The sequence below is a fragment of the Chinchilla lanigera genome, unplaced genomic scaffold (genome assembly GCF_000276665.1).
Source record: "Chinchilla lanigera isolate Chin_1 unplaced genomic scaffold, ChiLan1.0 scaffold00048, whole genome shotgun sequence".
In the NCBI taxonomy this organism is placed as follows: Eukaryota; Metazoa; Chordata; class Mammalia; order Rodentia; family Chinchillidae; genus Chinchilla; species Chinchilla lanigera.
Window position 1 is genome coordinate 3,193,033 of NW_004955449.1, and position 16,829 is coordinate 3,209,861.

Genomic DNA, 16,829 nt, shown 5'->3' on the forward strand with positions numbered 1-16,829 from the left:
CGGTTTTTTACAAATGTACTTTTTTTTTTTTGGTACTGGGACTTGAACTCAGGACCTTGTGCTTGTCAGGCAGGCACTATTCCCCCAGCCCTACAAATGTGCTTTTTAGCAGTTTTAGGCTCGCAGCAGAATTGAGTGGAAAGCACAGTGCCGCTGCCGTCTGCCCACGCAGATGAACTGGCATCCATAGCCCGAGCCTGGAGCTTATGCTAGAGATCACTCCTGGGGCTGTGCATCCTGTCGGTTCCAACAGAGCTACAACGCACGTGTCCACCATCGTGAAAAATATTTCACTGCCCCCAAAACTCTACGCTGTGCTGACTCACCTTCCTCCCTTCAGCTCCTGACACCTGCGAAGCTGTCTACCGTTTCCATGATCTTGCCTTTTTCTGAATTTCAAATATAAGAATCAGAGAGAGGGGGAAGGGGGAGGGGAAGGGGAGGGGAAGAAGAAGAGAGAGGAAGAGGGACGGGGCGGGGGGAGAGAGAATTGGTTTTTTTTTCAGATTGGCTTCCTTAACTTAATTATATCCGTTTAAATATCTTCCATGAATTTTTATGGATTGAGAGTGCCTTTCTTTTTAGCGCTGAATAATATTACATTGTCTGGATGTACCAGTTTGTTTATACACTCACCAGGAGAGATTTTGGTGGTTCTAACTTTTGGCAATTCTGACTAGTTACATTAAACACCTGCATGCAGGCTTTCGTGTGAGTAAGTTTTCAACTCAGTTAGGTAAATGCCAAGGAGTGATCGATGGATCATATGGTCTCCTCTGGTCTCCTCTGCAAAACGGGCTTAGTTTTGTTAAAAAGTGCGGAGCTGTCCTCCAGCCTGTCCTGTTTTGTATTTTCACGAGCGAGGCATGGAAGTCCTTGTTGGTCCATACCCTGTGCAGCATTTGGTGGTGTCAGGGTTTGGGTTTTGGCCCCTGTAAGAGATATGCTGTGGTATCCCTTTGTTTTAATTTGCCGTTCTCTAATGACCTGTAGTGCTGAGCATTTTCCTATAGACTCCCCCGCCATCTGTGCAGCCTCTGAGGTGAAATGTCTTTATATCTTGTAACTGGGTTCTATTTTCCTATTGTTGCATTTTAAAGTTCCTTCAATAGTTCACATAATGGACTTTATCAGTCTCCTCTGCAAGTATTTTCTTCGGGCTGTGGCTTATCTTATTTTCTCCACATAGGTAGAACAGCAAGAGAGACACTCACCACCGTGAGGTCCGCCCCACAGCGGCCTCTCAGCCGGGTCCTTGCTGAGCCTCCTGCTGCTTGGCAGTTTCGGTCCAGCTTTTACTCCTGCTCTGTGTCTCCCGGAGATTGCTGCTCATGGGCTTCTGTTCTGGTGAACTGTGGTTCTCTATCCATGGCCTGCTCCTCCAGCTTTTGGGGCAGAGGTTTGTCCCTGATGTATCTAAGAAGAGCTGGTGATTTTTCAGGTCAGCTTTCACTTGCTCTTAGGATAGGGTGAGGACCCGTCTGTGCACACATGTGGGTCCTGGAAATTGAACCCAGGGCTTTCATACTGAGCTACATCTTCAGCCACTTCAAATTTTTTATTTTAAGACAAGGTCTCATTGAGTAGCCTAGCATTTGAGCTCCTCCTGCCTCAGCCACCCAGTTTGCTGGGATTACAGGCGTGCACTTCCATGCAGTGCTCATCTTTTAAACGAGGGGTCTTCAATTCTTGATCTATGGCCTGTTCCGACCCGGGCCTCACAGCGGATGAGCAGCAGGTAAGGGCGTGGCGTCATCTGTACACAGCCGCTCATCGCTTGAGCCCCGCCTCCTGTCAGCCGGCCCTGCCTTAGTCACAGGAGTTTGCGGTTACTGTGAACTGCGCATGTGTGGATCTAGGCCAGCGCTCTAATCTGGAACCCCGCCCCATCGTGGAAAAATCATCTCCCACGAAGTCGGTCTCTGGAGCCAAAAGGTTGGGGACCACTATTTTGAAAAATGTGTCTCATCATATAGGTATTTTGCTCTTAAGACAATTAAATCTCTTTTTCCTTTAGGGTCCCTGGAAAATAGTCTGAACTCCAGCTTTTAAAAATATTCTGTATTCTTTCCTAATATAATTTTAATTCTTATATTCTTTATAAAAATTTATATTTGTATGTAATATACTGATGTTTTGAAATATATAGTCAATTGTTCTCTACCTTTTTTTTTTTTTTTTTTTTTTTTTTTGGTGGTGGTGGTACTGGGGATGGAAGCCCAGAAGTAGCAAACTACATCCCTTGCCTTTTTCAGTCTTCCCATTGAGCTATATTCCCAGCCCTTTCTAAAATTTTTTGATACTGGGTCTTGCTACATTGCCCAGGCTGGGCTTGAATTTAAGATCCTCCTACCTCAGCCTCCCAGAGTGCTGGCATTAGAGGCATGTGCCAACACACCCAGCTTTGAATGGCATCTGCGTCATAAAGAAAAATCCAAATATGAGTCGAACCTATTTCTACATTCTCCATTCACTGTCCTGAGAGCTATTTCTTATGCTGCCAGCAGTACCATGTTGTTGAATTACCATACAATGTCACCGTTGCTTTAATATGAAATAGCGGTTGGTAACGCCAGTTCCCCTTCAAGGTTCATTTTCAAAATTATCTTGGTTATTTTTCCATGAGTTATCTTCCATATGAATTTTATAATCAACATTTAAAAACATTCTTTTAAAAATGCATTAAATTTACAGGTAAGTTTTGGAAAGTATACTGATATTTTTTAATATGGAGTCTTTTAGTTTTTCAGATTTTGATGTCCTTCAGCAAAATTCCTCTTAGTTTTATACATTTCTTTTATTGGCCTAAACATTTTTGCTGTTTTGGACAGGTTATTGCCTACTACGTTTCATAATGAATATCATGCACGAGAAGCATGTTAATCTTGGCTGATCTCATGGTCACCTTTGCCAAAGTTTTTAATTGATCCAGTAGTCATATATTGGGGTACCCTGCGATTTTTCAATAAACAGTGTACAACAATCAGATCAGGTTGTGGGCCACCTCAGACATTTATCAATGCTTTGTGTGGTCGTATTCAGAATCCTTCCCACTGCTACTTTGAAACACATAATTGTCATCAACCATACTCACCGTACTGTGCCACAGAACATCGAAAGTCATGCCTCTTACCCAGCTTTGTCCTGTACCCGTCCTGCACCCTCCATCCTCTGTTCTGTACCCTTCTCCTCGGTCATTCCAAGCCTCTGCTAACCGCTACTCTTGAATTCCATGAGGTCAGCTTTTTTAGCTTTCATCTAGGAGAACATGTGGTATTTGTCTTTCTATGCCTGATTTACCTTACTTAACATGATGTCTTCCAGGCTCATCCATGTTGCCACAAAAGACAGGAGGACTTCATCCTTTTTGATCTCTCTTGTATCCTACTGGAATCATGGTCGAAGGTAGTCATCAAGGCTGCTAATGTTAGAGAGGGAGACATTGTGATGCGCCACCTTTTCGATGGACACACAAAAAAAGTTATCAGAATTTTATGAACATCAGCATGACCTTTGGTAGTGTGTGTTATAGCTGTGATATCCTCATTTATACTCTGGGGATAGGAAATATACTTACTTGGCAGTGTATTTGTTATTCCATCTGTTATTTGTGTGGATTTTTTTTTTTTTTTTTTTATTGTTTTGGCTTGGTGTTCAGGCCCTTTCATATTATTGACGTTCTTGGAATATTTTGGTGACTCCTGCTTGTAATTTGTTTAGTCCTTTATTTACTAATTGTGTAGCTGAGCACCTCTCTTAGAGACATTTTCTGCTAATCAAAGCCTCTGCTGGGAACAGTGGGCTGGGCTGCATTGAGGATATGCCAATATTCAGATTCTGGCCATAAGCTTCTCTTCTCCTGTCATTAAAAAAAACCTTTTTTTTTTAATGGCAGCGCTAGGGAACCCAGAGCCTCACACCTGCCGTGCAAGTGCTCCATCACAGAGCTACATCCTAGAACTTCTCCCACTTACCTGATGGGCCGATTCAGACTCTGCTTCTGCCCAGTACACTGGGGATAGGGCATCCCTCGCTGTTTTATTTTTTATTTTTTTTTATTTTTTATTTTTTGGTTTTTCTCCGGTACCGGGAACCGAACTCACGACCTTGCACTTGCCAGGCAGGCCCTTTTGCCACTGAGCTAAATCCCCAGCCCAGTTTTTTTTTTTTTTTTTTTTTTTTTTTGGTTTTTCTCCCTCGCTGTTTTAAATCAGCTTTCTAATCACCCTGTCCACACCCCCGGGTACACTCCTATTCTTTGGATCTGTTTTTGTGGAGTTCTGACCCATTGTCCTTCTTTAGCAATCTTCACCTGTTTTGAATTGTGATTTTTTTGTCTATGGCTCTGATCCTGCCTGTTATTTTTCTGGCATTCCTCCAAATTTCTATTATATTGCTAGCTCCTCCTCTTTCAACATGGAACAAAAACTTTTATAAACTTTCTCTCACTGTCTTTAAAAGAACTAGTGCTGAAGTGCCTCCTGGGGTGATTCTACAGTTAGACATTCACAGAAAGTGTTAATTTACTAAGTTTTGTTGAGACATCAGTTCTCTGCTTCCTAGAGGTTTTGTGACAGAAAGTGCTGAAACCTAATTTCTAGGGGTCATGCCAAAGTATTCAGTGACAACTAGTATTATTTGCATTAGAAAAATAACAGGTTAGTGACAACAAATATCAAATATATTTAAAGTGAGTCAGCTGGAGAAAAGGCAGACCCAGCACTGCCCTTAACTACCTCATTTTAGTTTTTTTTTGTTTTTGTTTTTGGTTTTGGTTTTTCTCTGGTACCGGGAACTGAACTCACGACCTTGCGCTTGCCAGGCAGGCGCTTTGCCGCTGAGCTAAATCCCCAGCCCCCACTACCTCATTTTAGAAGGTCTCTTGAACCAAGAGTCCTGGGCTTATCTGTGCCTTTGCCCAGGGGCAAAAAGCCTGCCAGGTGAGTGGGACCCCCCACTTGGAGCCGATGTTCCCTTCCATGCCATGTTGAAGGTATTGGGTCTCTGAACTGCCAGCTTCTGGGGCTTATGTGGTTTCTTCCCCAAGTTTCCCTCCATGAAATTCACACAAGTGAAGGGTGGCTCTGGGCTGGCCAGTTGCAGGATGTAGACAAAACTGAGGCATGAAGAGTGAAGAACCTACAAGTGTTTCCCAAGTGTGGAGCTGGCGGTGAGGGAGGAGGGCAGTGACTGGTTCTCTGCGGGCTGCCATGTTCTGGCACAGAATTCTGAGGAGTCTGCAGACTACAGAAGCTGAACTTGCATGTTGTGAACATAAGTCTTTCAACATAATTTATAACACTGAACTATTTTTACTTATTGGCTCAGGGCCCAAGTGGGCTCAGGCAGTTGAGAGGCCACGAAGGAGTTCTGTGCAGTTGTAGATAACTACCACCATATTTTTCAACCAGAAGGAAACTTGTATTCCTGTATCTAACCTTAATCTAGCAGTTTGAACTAACCAGAGTGAAAATTTCTAGAACCACTGTCCTGGAAGCCTCAATATTAATCTGAATTGTCCTTTTCATCCAGAGATGCTTTAGGGTCTTTTATGTATGTGTCACTCACTGGATGTAGGTTGAGTAAAGCAGTGAATTGTTACTGGTTTGGTGGAATGCATCTGCTACCCCAGATACCCAGGAGGGGCAGTATAGTGAGATCCCATCTGAAAACAGACATCAAAACCTCAAAGCCCAAAACTGAATTGTGGGTTGACTAGGATCACCAAGGTGTAAAGCAGTTACATGTACAGCTCTAAAGTGAAGGTTGTCTGGGTTAGTGCCCAGACTGCAGTCACTTAAGGTTCCCAAGCGCTCTAAGATGCTGGCCCTGGCATGCAGCAGCTCACTGAGAGCCCATTATATATCCTCAATTCCATGTTCAGTGACATCACACTGGCAGTTAACGACTCGCCTTGCTTGGGGCACTTACACCAGGGAAATAGGCTATCAATCAGGCCCACAGAAGTTAGTTCAAGTCAACTTCCTCTTCTGTAAGCAGTAATAATGAGTCGCCATGTCATAGGAGAACTAGGGTAAATGAGAATTTGTATATGTGCATTACACAAACATTTAGCAAATGCTCGGGAAGCTTTAGAAGTTGTGTCACCACATGGTTCAAATGCACAGGCCAGTTCTTTCTCAGGCGGAAGGAATGGTAACTTGGGACATATTCACAGTTCCATTAAGTACATACTGTTGGTGCAAGAACTCTGAGTGCTTCTACTGTTCCCAACTCTATTGCTGTGAAGCCCATAGTAGGCTCGCCCAGTAGAGAGAGCACAATAAAAAAGCTAACATTATGGGGGAACTAACTGATCAAAAAGGCCTGTGTGGTAAAGCAGCTGTGTGAGCAGAGATCTGAATTTCTGTGAGCCTGTTTCCAACCTCTGACGGTCCAGTTACAGAGCCTATCACTTGTATGGGCTACTGTTGAACAGTTACTCTGCTGAAGGTTACCTGTTTTGGTATTTGTATGGTGCGTTCAGCATGCATAGATATGCATATATTCTACATATGTCTAGGTTTAATTCTTGTAACTGTCTCAAGAAGCAATAGATACGGAAATAGGCTTAGAGATGTAAGGCCATTTGCCCAAAGAATAATGGAGTTTCCATATATGTTGTCTCGAAGTCGAAGGCTTTTAAAACTGGAAATCCCAGGACCACTATGTTTTGAAAGTGTTAATCTACCAAGCAAATGTTCTAAGATTTAGTCACCTGTTTCAGTTAAAAATCCAAACTAAAGCACGGAGAAGTATTAATCCAGTCACATTCTCTTACACTACTGACATTACAGCATTCATTTTCAGCAGAGAATGGCGGCTGTCTTCGTATCACACTAATCTGACTTTCGGAACAAAATGTCCTTTTTCTCAGTTGCTTCAAACACTGAAGTAATTCTTGAGTTTCAGAAAGACTAAGGTCATTTGTTTTACCTTTGGAAGATGAGAGGTTGTCCTCCAAATCTAATGATCCTTAGTGTACTAATAAATTCACAATTTGTATCAAACCGATGAAAGTGAGACCCATTGGTAAGGGTTTAGTCATTTTACCAACTTTCGCATTTAGTTGGTGTTTCTGATTATCAAGTTTTGACTTGTGTCTGGGAATCATATTTTGGGTACCGTAAGAGGGCAGGCAGCTGCCAATCCGGGGGGAGGTCGGTAAGAAAGCTATCACTGCACATTAATAGCAGTGCTTCCTCTAACCCTGGAGCCGCACACAGTTCCTCGTGGAACCAGGCTCCTGTCAGCGGTTATCTGCCCACAGTAAAGCATGTGTTGAATTTCCAAGGGTACTCACCCCAGCACAGAAGGAAGGGGACTACAGAAACTAGAACAGTGGATTAGCTGTTCTTTCCCAGATTTTTGAGGAAGTAACTGTGGTTCTGCTTCTATGTTGCAGTGTAGTTGTTTTTTTTTTTTTTTTAATTAGTATTGAAGCAAGTTTGTTTTCTTACTGATTCAAAAGGTAGTTCTACCTTCCTTTTTTCTAAGGCTGTAGCTATTACAGTCCCTGTTCTGTATGGAACTAACGTAAGGACTCCAGCTAGTACTGGCTGGAAGCTCACAATGGGTCACTTTTTCCCTTCTTTTGCTCACCTTACCATAGAATGCAGTGAGAAGACATTTCTAGGAAAAGTGTCTGTGATTAATGGCAATTAATATCTTCCCATGGGTTCACTGCTATTCCTAAATATCTGAGGATTCTTAGGGTCTAAACTGAGCTGAGCTTTCTTAGAATTAAAAATATTTCAACACCAAACCCCCGAATCCTTCGAAGATAAGCTTCCTGTTGCACTGCACACAGTCTTCATAGAATGGTCTCTTCTCTATTCTTGTACTATTTTTTAAAAAAAACCCTTTTCTATAGTACTTTCTAATGTGCAAAGTCATTACATGCCTCTTTTCTCATGTAACTGTCACAGGACGCAAGTATTTTCGCCATCTAACAGACAGCAGCTGTGCTCCGTGTCCCAATGATCTTATGGGAATGAGGGGACTCAGGAACAGAACTGGGCCTTTTGAGTCCAATATTCTTTCTCCTATACATGCAACTCTAAATATAAGAAATTTTGTTTCAAAGCATTTTCGTTATTTTGTTCAGAAAAGTACTTTAAAAAACGCAGTACAAAAATTCACAAAAGATACAATTACTTGCTATCACGGTCTTCCTGGTGGTGTACCTGATTCCCGGAGTCAGAGGGTCAGGGCTCCGTGTGTTCGGTGCGATGCGGGGGTGTTCTGCACCCCATACAATCACGGCCCCACAGATTTCTGACCAAATCAAGTACATTATGAGAGAGGCAGGATAATACATTACCGGAGGCCTGAATAAGCGACCTCACAAAGTGAAATAGACCTTTCAGAAAGCTTACCTGAGCGCAAGCTGTTCCACCTTCTGACTGGGAACTGGTAATGGAATATTAAAACGCCCAAACTGAGATTCCTGCTATGAAACTAACAACACAAAATACTGTAATTTTATAAAAGTTTGTAAAAGACTGTTGATTGGCCGTGTTCACACTATCTGCGGCTAGAAGCTACACACTAAAACTCAGACATCCATTCGAACTTTAAGGAGTTATGGCTTGTGAAGGTGGCAGGCAGAGAATCCAAATACCTAAAGTCCAGCAAAAGACCTGAGAGCACAGCCTATTGTGCAAAGCGTTACCATGCGGTGGGTATTCACAATCTTGCAGTTGACACCCCCTATCCCCACTTTAGTAGTAGGGATTGAACCCAAGGCCTTTGCACTGAGCCACACCCCAGCACCCTCTCCCCTTAATCTTGAGACAGAGTTTAATTCACTAAATTGCCTTGGCTAGGCTTGAACTTGTGCTCTCCCTGCCTCAGCCTCCCATAGTGCTGGGATTATAGGCCAGTACCATCTCACTTTGGCTACTGTCAAGATTCTGTTTAGGACTGTAGGATCCCTTTCTTTTCTTTCTTTTTGTTTTCTTGAGACCAGGTCTTGCTATGTAGTTCAGGCTATCTTTGACCTCATTATGCAGCTCAGGCTGGCCTCGCACTCACAGTGATCCTCCTGTCTCAGCCTCCCAAGTGCTGGGATTACAGTTGTGAGCCACCACACCTGACTAGGATCTTTTCCGAAAACTGTTTTTTATGTAAGAAAAGGATTTTAAAAATACAGTAAATTATTAACATTTTGGGGTACTAAGACTACAGTTAGTGGTTAAAAGAATGTTCTGAAATGTAATTCTCCACTGAAAAGAAATAAAGAATGTGGCTGTTCTTTTAATATTGCCTTTGGGGCAACTCTGTTTCTTTGGTGGTACTAGAAGCCTCCAGATCCTGGTCTCTTACCTCCTAGCATTTGTAATTTTTGAGTCAAGTATAAGGTTGTACTTGGAAATAATTTCCCCAAAGCTGTGAGGTCCCCAGCAATCAACATGATAGCTGGAAAGCAAGAACTCCTTTATTGCCATTATACAGCTTGGATTATTAGGGGCTGGGGATTTAGCTCAGCGGCAAAGCGCCTGCCTGGCAAGCGCAAGGTCGTGAGTTCGGTTCCCGGTACCGGAGAAAAACCAGCTTGGATTATTAAAAAAGAAATAAACTCAATTGGAACTCCATCACCAAGTTGTCAGAAGCAAAGCAGCAGGCCCTGTTCCTTAAGAGTCACTCCCAAAGGTTAGGTATGAAACCATCACCGTGGGTGCCAACCAGCTGTTGGAGGTGGAGCTCCCTTCTAACATACATCTAATTACACAGCTTTTTCTATTTAGAAAATCAGTACAATGCCAATGTTGAAATACTGTGGTGGGAAAGATATTTAAAATGCATGCCCAATAGGAAGGGAAGAGGAAAACTGATATGCTTCATAGCAAATTTCATTTATTCACTCAAGTCCATCCTTTCTACTGGTTCAAAAGGCTGATTTCTACCAGTACAGAACAGAAATAAATCAATCTTTTAACACTGAAAAACTAGGATCAATCATTCCGGAAGCTACTTCCTCATCCTATACTTTTAAGTCATTCATCCCTTCACAGTGTAGTATCTCAGCATTATTGCAACCACCTTTTATATGAAAAGATTTTCCAAACACTGTAAAAGGAACTGTATCTGTAAGAGGAAGAAAGCTTTTATCAGTCAATATCTGGTTTAAATGATACCAAAAAATGACTTTAGAGATTTATTGCGAGTTATTTCTTGCCTGTAAAACTAAGTATCCTTCCTCAATACAAATCATGGTGAAAAATTTTAACTTCCCATTCAAACGAGGAAAACAAAATTAGCCAGAGCTATAACTTCCACTCAAAAAAGTAAAACTGATTAACAAGTTTACAATTTCTATAGCTAGCTATTTTTCTAACTTTATGTCTCTCTAAAAGCTAAAAGAGCTGTGATATACTTCTACTCACTCAACTTAATCTTGTTAGAAGATTCTATGTCAATTTGTTTTCTATTACAGAGCTTTAGAGCCAATTCCTTATGGTAAATTCACGTGTGCCTAAAAACGTGCATTAAAGTTGAATGAGCAAAGGTCTACATTAAGGTTTTGAGAGGAAGGAGAAGAAATTATTCCCCCAAAGCAAAAACTCTATTTAGTGTTATTTTGCAATTTTTACGATTTTATTTTCTTTTATAATTGAACACAACAAGCTGAGTGCCATGAGGTTCTGGTTTGTCATAGCTCTTGATTTTCAGCCTTAAGATGTTTTCTTCTTCTCATCATTCTTACAAACTGAGGGCAAAAATACTATAGGTATTACGGTGACTCCATGAATTTTTCTACAGAGTGACCCTGCTGAAACTGAACTTTTCAGTTAAAGGCACTGCTGCCATGAAATAACTTGAGATGTTATATTTGGCAAGTATAGGGCAATTACAGGGGTCAATTTAGGAAAAATCTACAAACATGTAACATGTAATTAATACAATTACCTGATGTAATTAATACAATTAATAATGTTAGGGCTGGAAGGAAATTCAGAAATTATTTAATTCCAACTTAACTGCTTGGTAAGAGAATGAGGCATAGATTTGGCCAAAGTCCCTTCTCATAGGTGCCAGAGCAAGAACTAGAGTCGGGGGCCTAATATTTCAGGTCAACTATTCCTTATGTTGCAGAATACTCATAATTAAGAAGTTGTTATTAGAATTCTCTCACAGTAAATCTTTATTTGAATAATTAAAATGTTCAAATTTTGATTTCTAATCTTCTTTCCTAGCTCAAGCTCCTTTGAATAAAAGACAAGCTTTAGATGTACAACCAAGGAAATGCCAAGTTTAAAGTGGCTACAAATCAAGATCTGATCATAGTACATTTCTCTAGTCCTAAAACTGGTTGATTTCAGCAGCGACTGTTAGGTATTTGTCACCTATCTTTCAGACTTGTAGAGAAAGGTGGGTAACAGATCTCCAAGTGTGGAGTTGATAAAATGCCAAAGCAGGGTCATTTGAGCACTTTGCCTTAATCACTACTACAACAACCACGAACTCAGTCTGTCTCAAAGGAGAATTTACTCTGAATGTTCACATGCATAGTAGTCTCAGTGAAAATATTAGGTGCTTTCCACTTTTTCTTTCAATATGGATAGCAAGAAAATAAGGTAGTAAAGCAAAAGCTAATGTGGGGAAAACTTCACTGACAGATTACCTAAACATCAGTTCATAATGCAAAGGGAACTCTGCGGTATGCCGTGTAGTATATTTAAGGCACAAGGCTTTTCCAGATTCAAAGTGGCTGCTCACAAGAGGGGTTAAGAATAGTAATAATAATGAAAGACATTTTATAAAAAGATGGAAAAATTCAAATTGCAAGGAATAAAAATGAACATTGAGAAGTTAACTCATGTTTGTTTTTATTTCAAGATAACTGCCACAGGGACTGTAAAGAAGAAAAAGGGTGTTAGAATGGAACCTGGGGAAGTGTCTACGTGCTGTGATGAACAGTGTTCCTACACATTATAGTTAGAACATTATCAGTATAACAGGAATTGGGATTATTTAAAAATATGCAGAACTTATTTAATCTGTGCTTTAGAAATAACTGTATATAGTGTTGTAAATTGAAAAGAATTCAAAAAGATTACTAAATATACACTTGTGCATTAGAATTCAGAAAAAGTTGCATTCTGTAAAGTCAGCTGTATTAAAAATGACACGAATCCAAAACAAAATGCATATTATATAAAAAAGACATTGTAAACTTTGCTTGCTGCATTAAATCCACAGATTAATCCATGACATTTTCTTTTAATTATCACTCAGACAGAAGCATGCAAATATTCTTACAATCTACTTAAGTGTTTTCCCCAAATGCACTAAAACTACTACATTCCCCATTCCAGGAACTAAGCAGGTATTCGGGTAGCTGCTTCCTCCTCTGCATCAGCTCGGTTTGCATTAATTTCTGCAAGTGTTCGGCCAAACCGTGCCCATTCATCATTTCGGGGAACGGCAATCTGCTGTTAAAAGAAAGACAGTGTTTTATGTACAGTGAAATAAAAGATCATCTTATCTACAGTTCAGTTCAGTTTGTTTCCAAATAATTTTTTTCATTAAAAGGTGATAATTGACCTGGACGGCCTTTCCATACTGACAGCGATTATAACAATGATCTATAACATTTCAAAACAAAAGGTTTTTCTGAAGTATGTTGTGACAGCCTCAGAAGTGACCTTGCTATTATCACCATCAGTGCAAGAGAGAATAACAATGATGCTTTGTAAATGTTAACTCCTGTGCACCATCGTAAGGATTTTGCTGGTGGAGAAGAATTCCTTTAAAATTTAACTTTAGTTTTGCGTCATCCCTACTATGAAAATAGTTTTAAAGCGTGGTTCATAGGAGTTCATTTCTTAGATGTATTCACTCTTGTTTGGAGCATTATCTTTGGTAACCTAGTTCTTTTACCAGAAGCTATGCTACCACTTATCATTTAGTGCTGATATATCAGAAGCAAAAGAGACAAATAAGCTCGTGGTGCTTCTGCCTCACAGAGGCAGTCAACTACCACTGATAAAGGCTTTTGAGAACTGTATTACAGTATCAGAGTCTGACCCTGCCGTGACAGGGCACAAAGCACTCACCTTGGCAAATGGACGTACCTGCTTCTAAGTCGGTACTGCCCAGTAGAGTAGCTGTTAGTCATGTGTGACTATTTACACTTAACTAAAAATTAAAAAAATTCAGTCCTCTAGTTGTACTAGCCACATTTACTTAATAGCCACATGCTGCTAGTGGCTACCATATTTGACAGTGCAGATACGAACATTTCTACATGTGCCGATAGTTCTACTGGCTCTTCTAAAATGATTCAGTTTACCTCCCTCCAGATCCAATTGCTAGAGGCCATGGCGTGTGTAGGAGGCTGTGGAATCATGACCACAGCAGAAGAGAAAATGGTTAAGGCACGATATCTTGTCTATACAATATTACCTTGCCTCAATCATTTTTCTTCTGATATTGTGCCTGTATCTTCTACTCTGAATTACTACTAGGAAGATGACAATACACAGTATATCAACTATTGAAGATGTTCTAACAGCCTGTTTTGAAACTGGGTTTCACTGTTACACTTATTTTTTTTTTTTTAAAGGAAGGAACAGCTGGGATGGGGTAAGGAGAAGAAGGAGGGAAAATATCTATATTTATAAACAAGATAACTGGGATAATTCTACCACTGATTTCTATTGGTTTGCTGAAAGGAACAGTTACTGCTTAATTGTTTTATCGATCTTTTTTTTTGTTTGTTTGTTTGTTTGTTTTGTTTTTCTCCGGTACCGGGAACCGAACTCACGACCTTGCGCTTGCCAGACAGGCGCTTTTGCCGCTGAGCTAAATCCCCAGCCCCTGTTTTATCGATCTTGCATGCTTATGTCTGGTGATCTAAGCAACTACTCTGAAGATAACAATATGTAATATAGCAACTACTATTAATTTCTTATCAGTTTGTTTTGAAATTCTGTATTTATTGTTTTCTGCTGTTTTGTTTTTGACTTTGTGGGGCTTTTTTTTTCCTCTTTAAAATAAAATTTAAAAAAAATGAAAAAACCAACCAAAAAACCAAAACAAAAAACGATTAGGCCCTAGCCGGGCTAAAACGGATGAAACCAACCCCAGGCACTGTGTACTGCCAAGCAGACCACTAAAGATGAAAAAGCTGCAACTCATCCTGTTGAATCCAACTGTAATGGCTTTGGGTCAAGGCTCAAGATTCACATTTCCCACAGTCATCACATAACCCTCGAAAGATAGCTCTTTTGGTGTCTACTATCTGATGAAATAAATCTGTGAGTACAGAAAAATAAAATCTTATACTCAATTCTGAAAACACCAAAGTCCATCTATAACTCCACATTTCTTCTGCCTGAAGAATTTCTAATTTCTAGCAACATATGCTTCAAGCAGCAGGGTCCTTCCAACACATTGTATTACTCTCAAAATCTGTTGCACAGAACATCCAGCTTAGAAAGAAAATTAATTTCAAGAGTTGCTTGCGTGGTGCAAAGTACACAACCACATGATTTACACAATTTGTGAACCACGAAGACCAAGTTTAGCCACTAAGATACCTTCACTACAATGCCACTAATCAGATGTATCAAAATTATAGGCAGCAAGTCCCATACCTCTCCCACATCATATATAACAATCTGTCCTTCAGAATCACCCACGGCGATCTCTCTTCCCGAATGGGTCCATCTTACACGATTAAGAGCAGGATTACCCTCCACAGAAATGCTGGCAGTTGGTACCTAAAGTCATTTAAAATATACTGCAGTGTTAACAGTTTCATCAGAATTTCTATAAACATGTAAAACAGTAATTCTTTTAATCTGGCATGTTTTTAAAGAATAGGTAAAAATAAAGAATTTCCCCAAGTTCCTTCCTATTCAGAGATATATTATGAATGACATTATAGTCAATCCTTGAAAATGATTTGGGAAAATAAGTCCTTATATAAGAAATTTTCACATGACTGGATATAGCATTTTGAAAGATCTCTTTAATAAAGGATTTTTTGTTGTTTTAACTTAAGTAGTCAAAGCTGTTTGAAAACCTATGGCCAAACCCTACTAACAAAAAAAACATTTCGAAAGCTCATGAAGAGATCATGACTCAATTTAAGAAGATAGGAATTACTTTTGTAGCTTGCTTGTCTGACAGTTGAAACCTGTATTTGGTCCACAGTTGCTGGTGAAGGTGCAGAATGGGTCTTTGCAAAGCCCCTTACCCCTGTGAACTTGCTGACAGAAGCGGGAGGATGGCACCAACCAGGTGACACCAGCCCTTATAACCCCATGCCTGTAATGTCAGCACTTGGGAGGCTCAGGCAGGAGGATCACTGCGAGTTCGAGGCCAGCCTGGGCTATAGCCCCTCACTGTCCTACTCCCTATGCTGGGGAAAAAGGTTTATTGGCCACACATGAAGCAAAGCTCAATATCTGATTCAGGCTGAAATGCATAATGAAATTTTTAAAAAGTTTTGAAATCTGACCAAAATCACTTGGCTATGGATTAATACTTTCGCCTAGCAGTACCTGAATGTTCCTCCCTAAATTACTAGACAATTCATAGTATGTTAAAATTCTTCCATTTCTAACATAATAACTTCCTTAGCCTTGTGTAACCAATTATTTTACTTAAAGGGATGTGGAAAGATGTCACAAGAAATGAGATGTGAGAGAATGCACCAAGTGACCTTTTCCTCAGCAACTATTACTGATGCAACTGCTAACATTACTTCTGTTAACCAACAGCAAAACTGAAATCTAAGAATATAAACCTCTCTAGGCTGGTAAAAGCACAGAGTTAAAAAATAAATGATAGCTGAAGTTAAATGTTATTGTTAATGAGTGATTTTAATATAGCAATAGTTTCTATATTCTTTTTATAGGGCCAAGTAATACTGATTTCAATCCTGGAAAAAAATCAAATACGTTTTCCTTTATTCAAATAAGTCAGGCTAGGCCAGGTGTGGTGGCACACGCCTGTAATCCCAGCACTCAGAAGGCTGAGGCAGAAGGATCGTTGTGAGTTTGAGGCCAGCCTGAGCTACAAAGTGAGCCCAAGGGCAGCCTGAACTGCACAGTGAGACCTGGTCTCAGAAAGACCAAAAATAAACCAAAACAAAACAAAACAAAAACCCAAATAAGTCAGGTTAAGACTAATATTTATAGATGGTACACAATTCTATCAAGGTTAAGAGGTAATTCAGAAATTCAGAATTAAGGTTAATATGCCATTACAACCTGAAACTATCTGCTTTCTAGCCTATGAATGAAAAATACTTCAGTTGCCTTATGAATTGAGACTTTGCCAGGACATCAGACACGATACTGCTTTCCAGAAGCAAGAAGAAATGCCCCAGTGCTCATAGCAACATTATTTCTCCCTTCAGTTCTGCACAGCATGCTATTTGTTATTTAGCTTCTTTGTGATGAAGCTACAATCATACAGCGCTTTTACATTCCTTGGGATAAAAGGAATTTCACAAATTATTCAATAAATCTCCAATTTTCTATTTTTCAGTGCAATTTTTGTTATTTTCCCGCTCACCTCTGTGTCATTATTGAGATTCCATAAATCCAGTCTTCCCATGCCATCTACACAGGCAAAGAGGGCTGGGTGGGTGGGTGACCACATAACATCGTAAACATAGTCCGAATTATCTTCAAATGAATACAGAGGCTTGTTATTCTGAAAGGGAAAAGCTGTTTCTTAGTACAGTCAAAACAGGACAGAACATATACACAAATTATTAAACTACATTATCACTGAAGAAATGACACACATTCAACATGTGTACATTTTATCATATTTAACTCAGTCTAGAAAACATTGCTGTAATTTGT

The 16,829-nt window shown here is 40.0% G+C and overlaps 1 protein-coding gene across 5 annotated transcripts in view; it reads right to left on the reverse strand.

Moving 5' to 3' along the window:
• Positions 1–11,806: 11,806 nt before the first annotated feature.
• The window catches only part of Dync1i2 (dynein, cytoplasmic 1, intermediate chain 2), a 51,221-nt gene continuing 46,198 nt past the window's right edge, over positions 11,807–16,829 (reverse strand). For 2 of the 5 annotated variants that reach the window (XM_013518774.1, XM_005393231.2), the window contains 3 exons: positions 16,534–16,674; positions 14,604–14,729; positions 11,807–12,434 (listed from right to left, as the gene is read on the reverse strand). In XM_013518774.1, coding sequence (XP_013374228.1) covers positions 12,324–12,434; positions 14,604–14,729; positions 16,534–16,674 — 378 coding nt within the window. In that variant the 3' untranslated portion in view covers positions 11,807–12,323. Of the gene's footprint in view, positions 12,438–14,603; positions 14,730–16,533; positions 16,675–16,829 lie in introns of all 5 variants that reach the window. The other 3 variants (XM_005393230.2, XM_005393228.2, XM_013518773.1) reach the window with 2 other exon arrangements.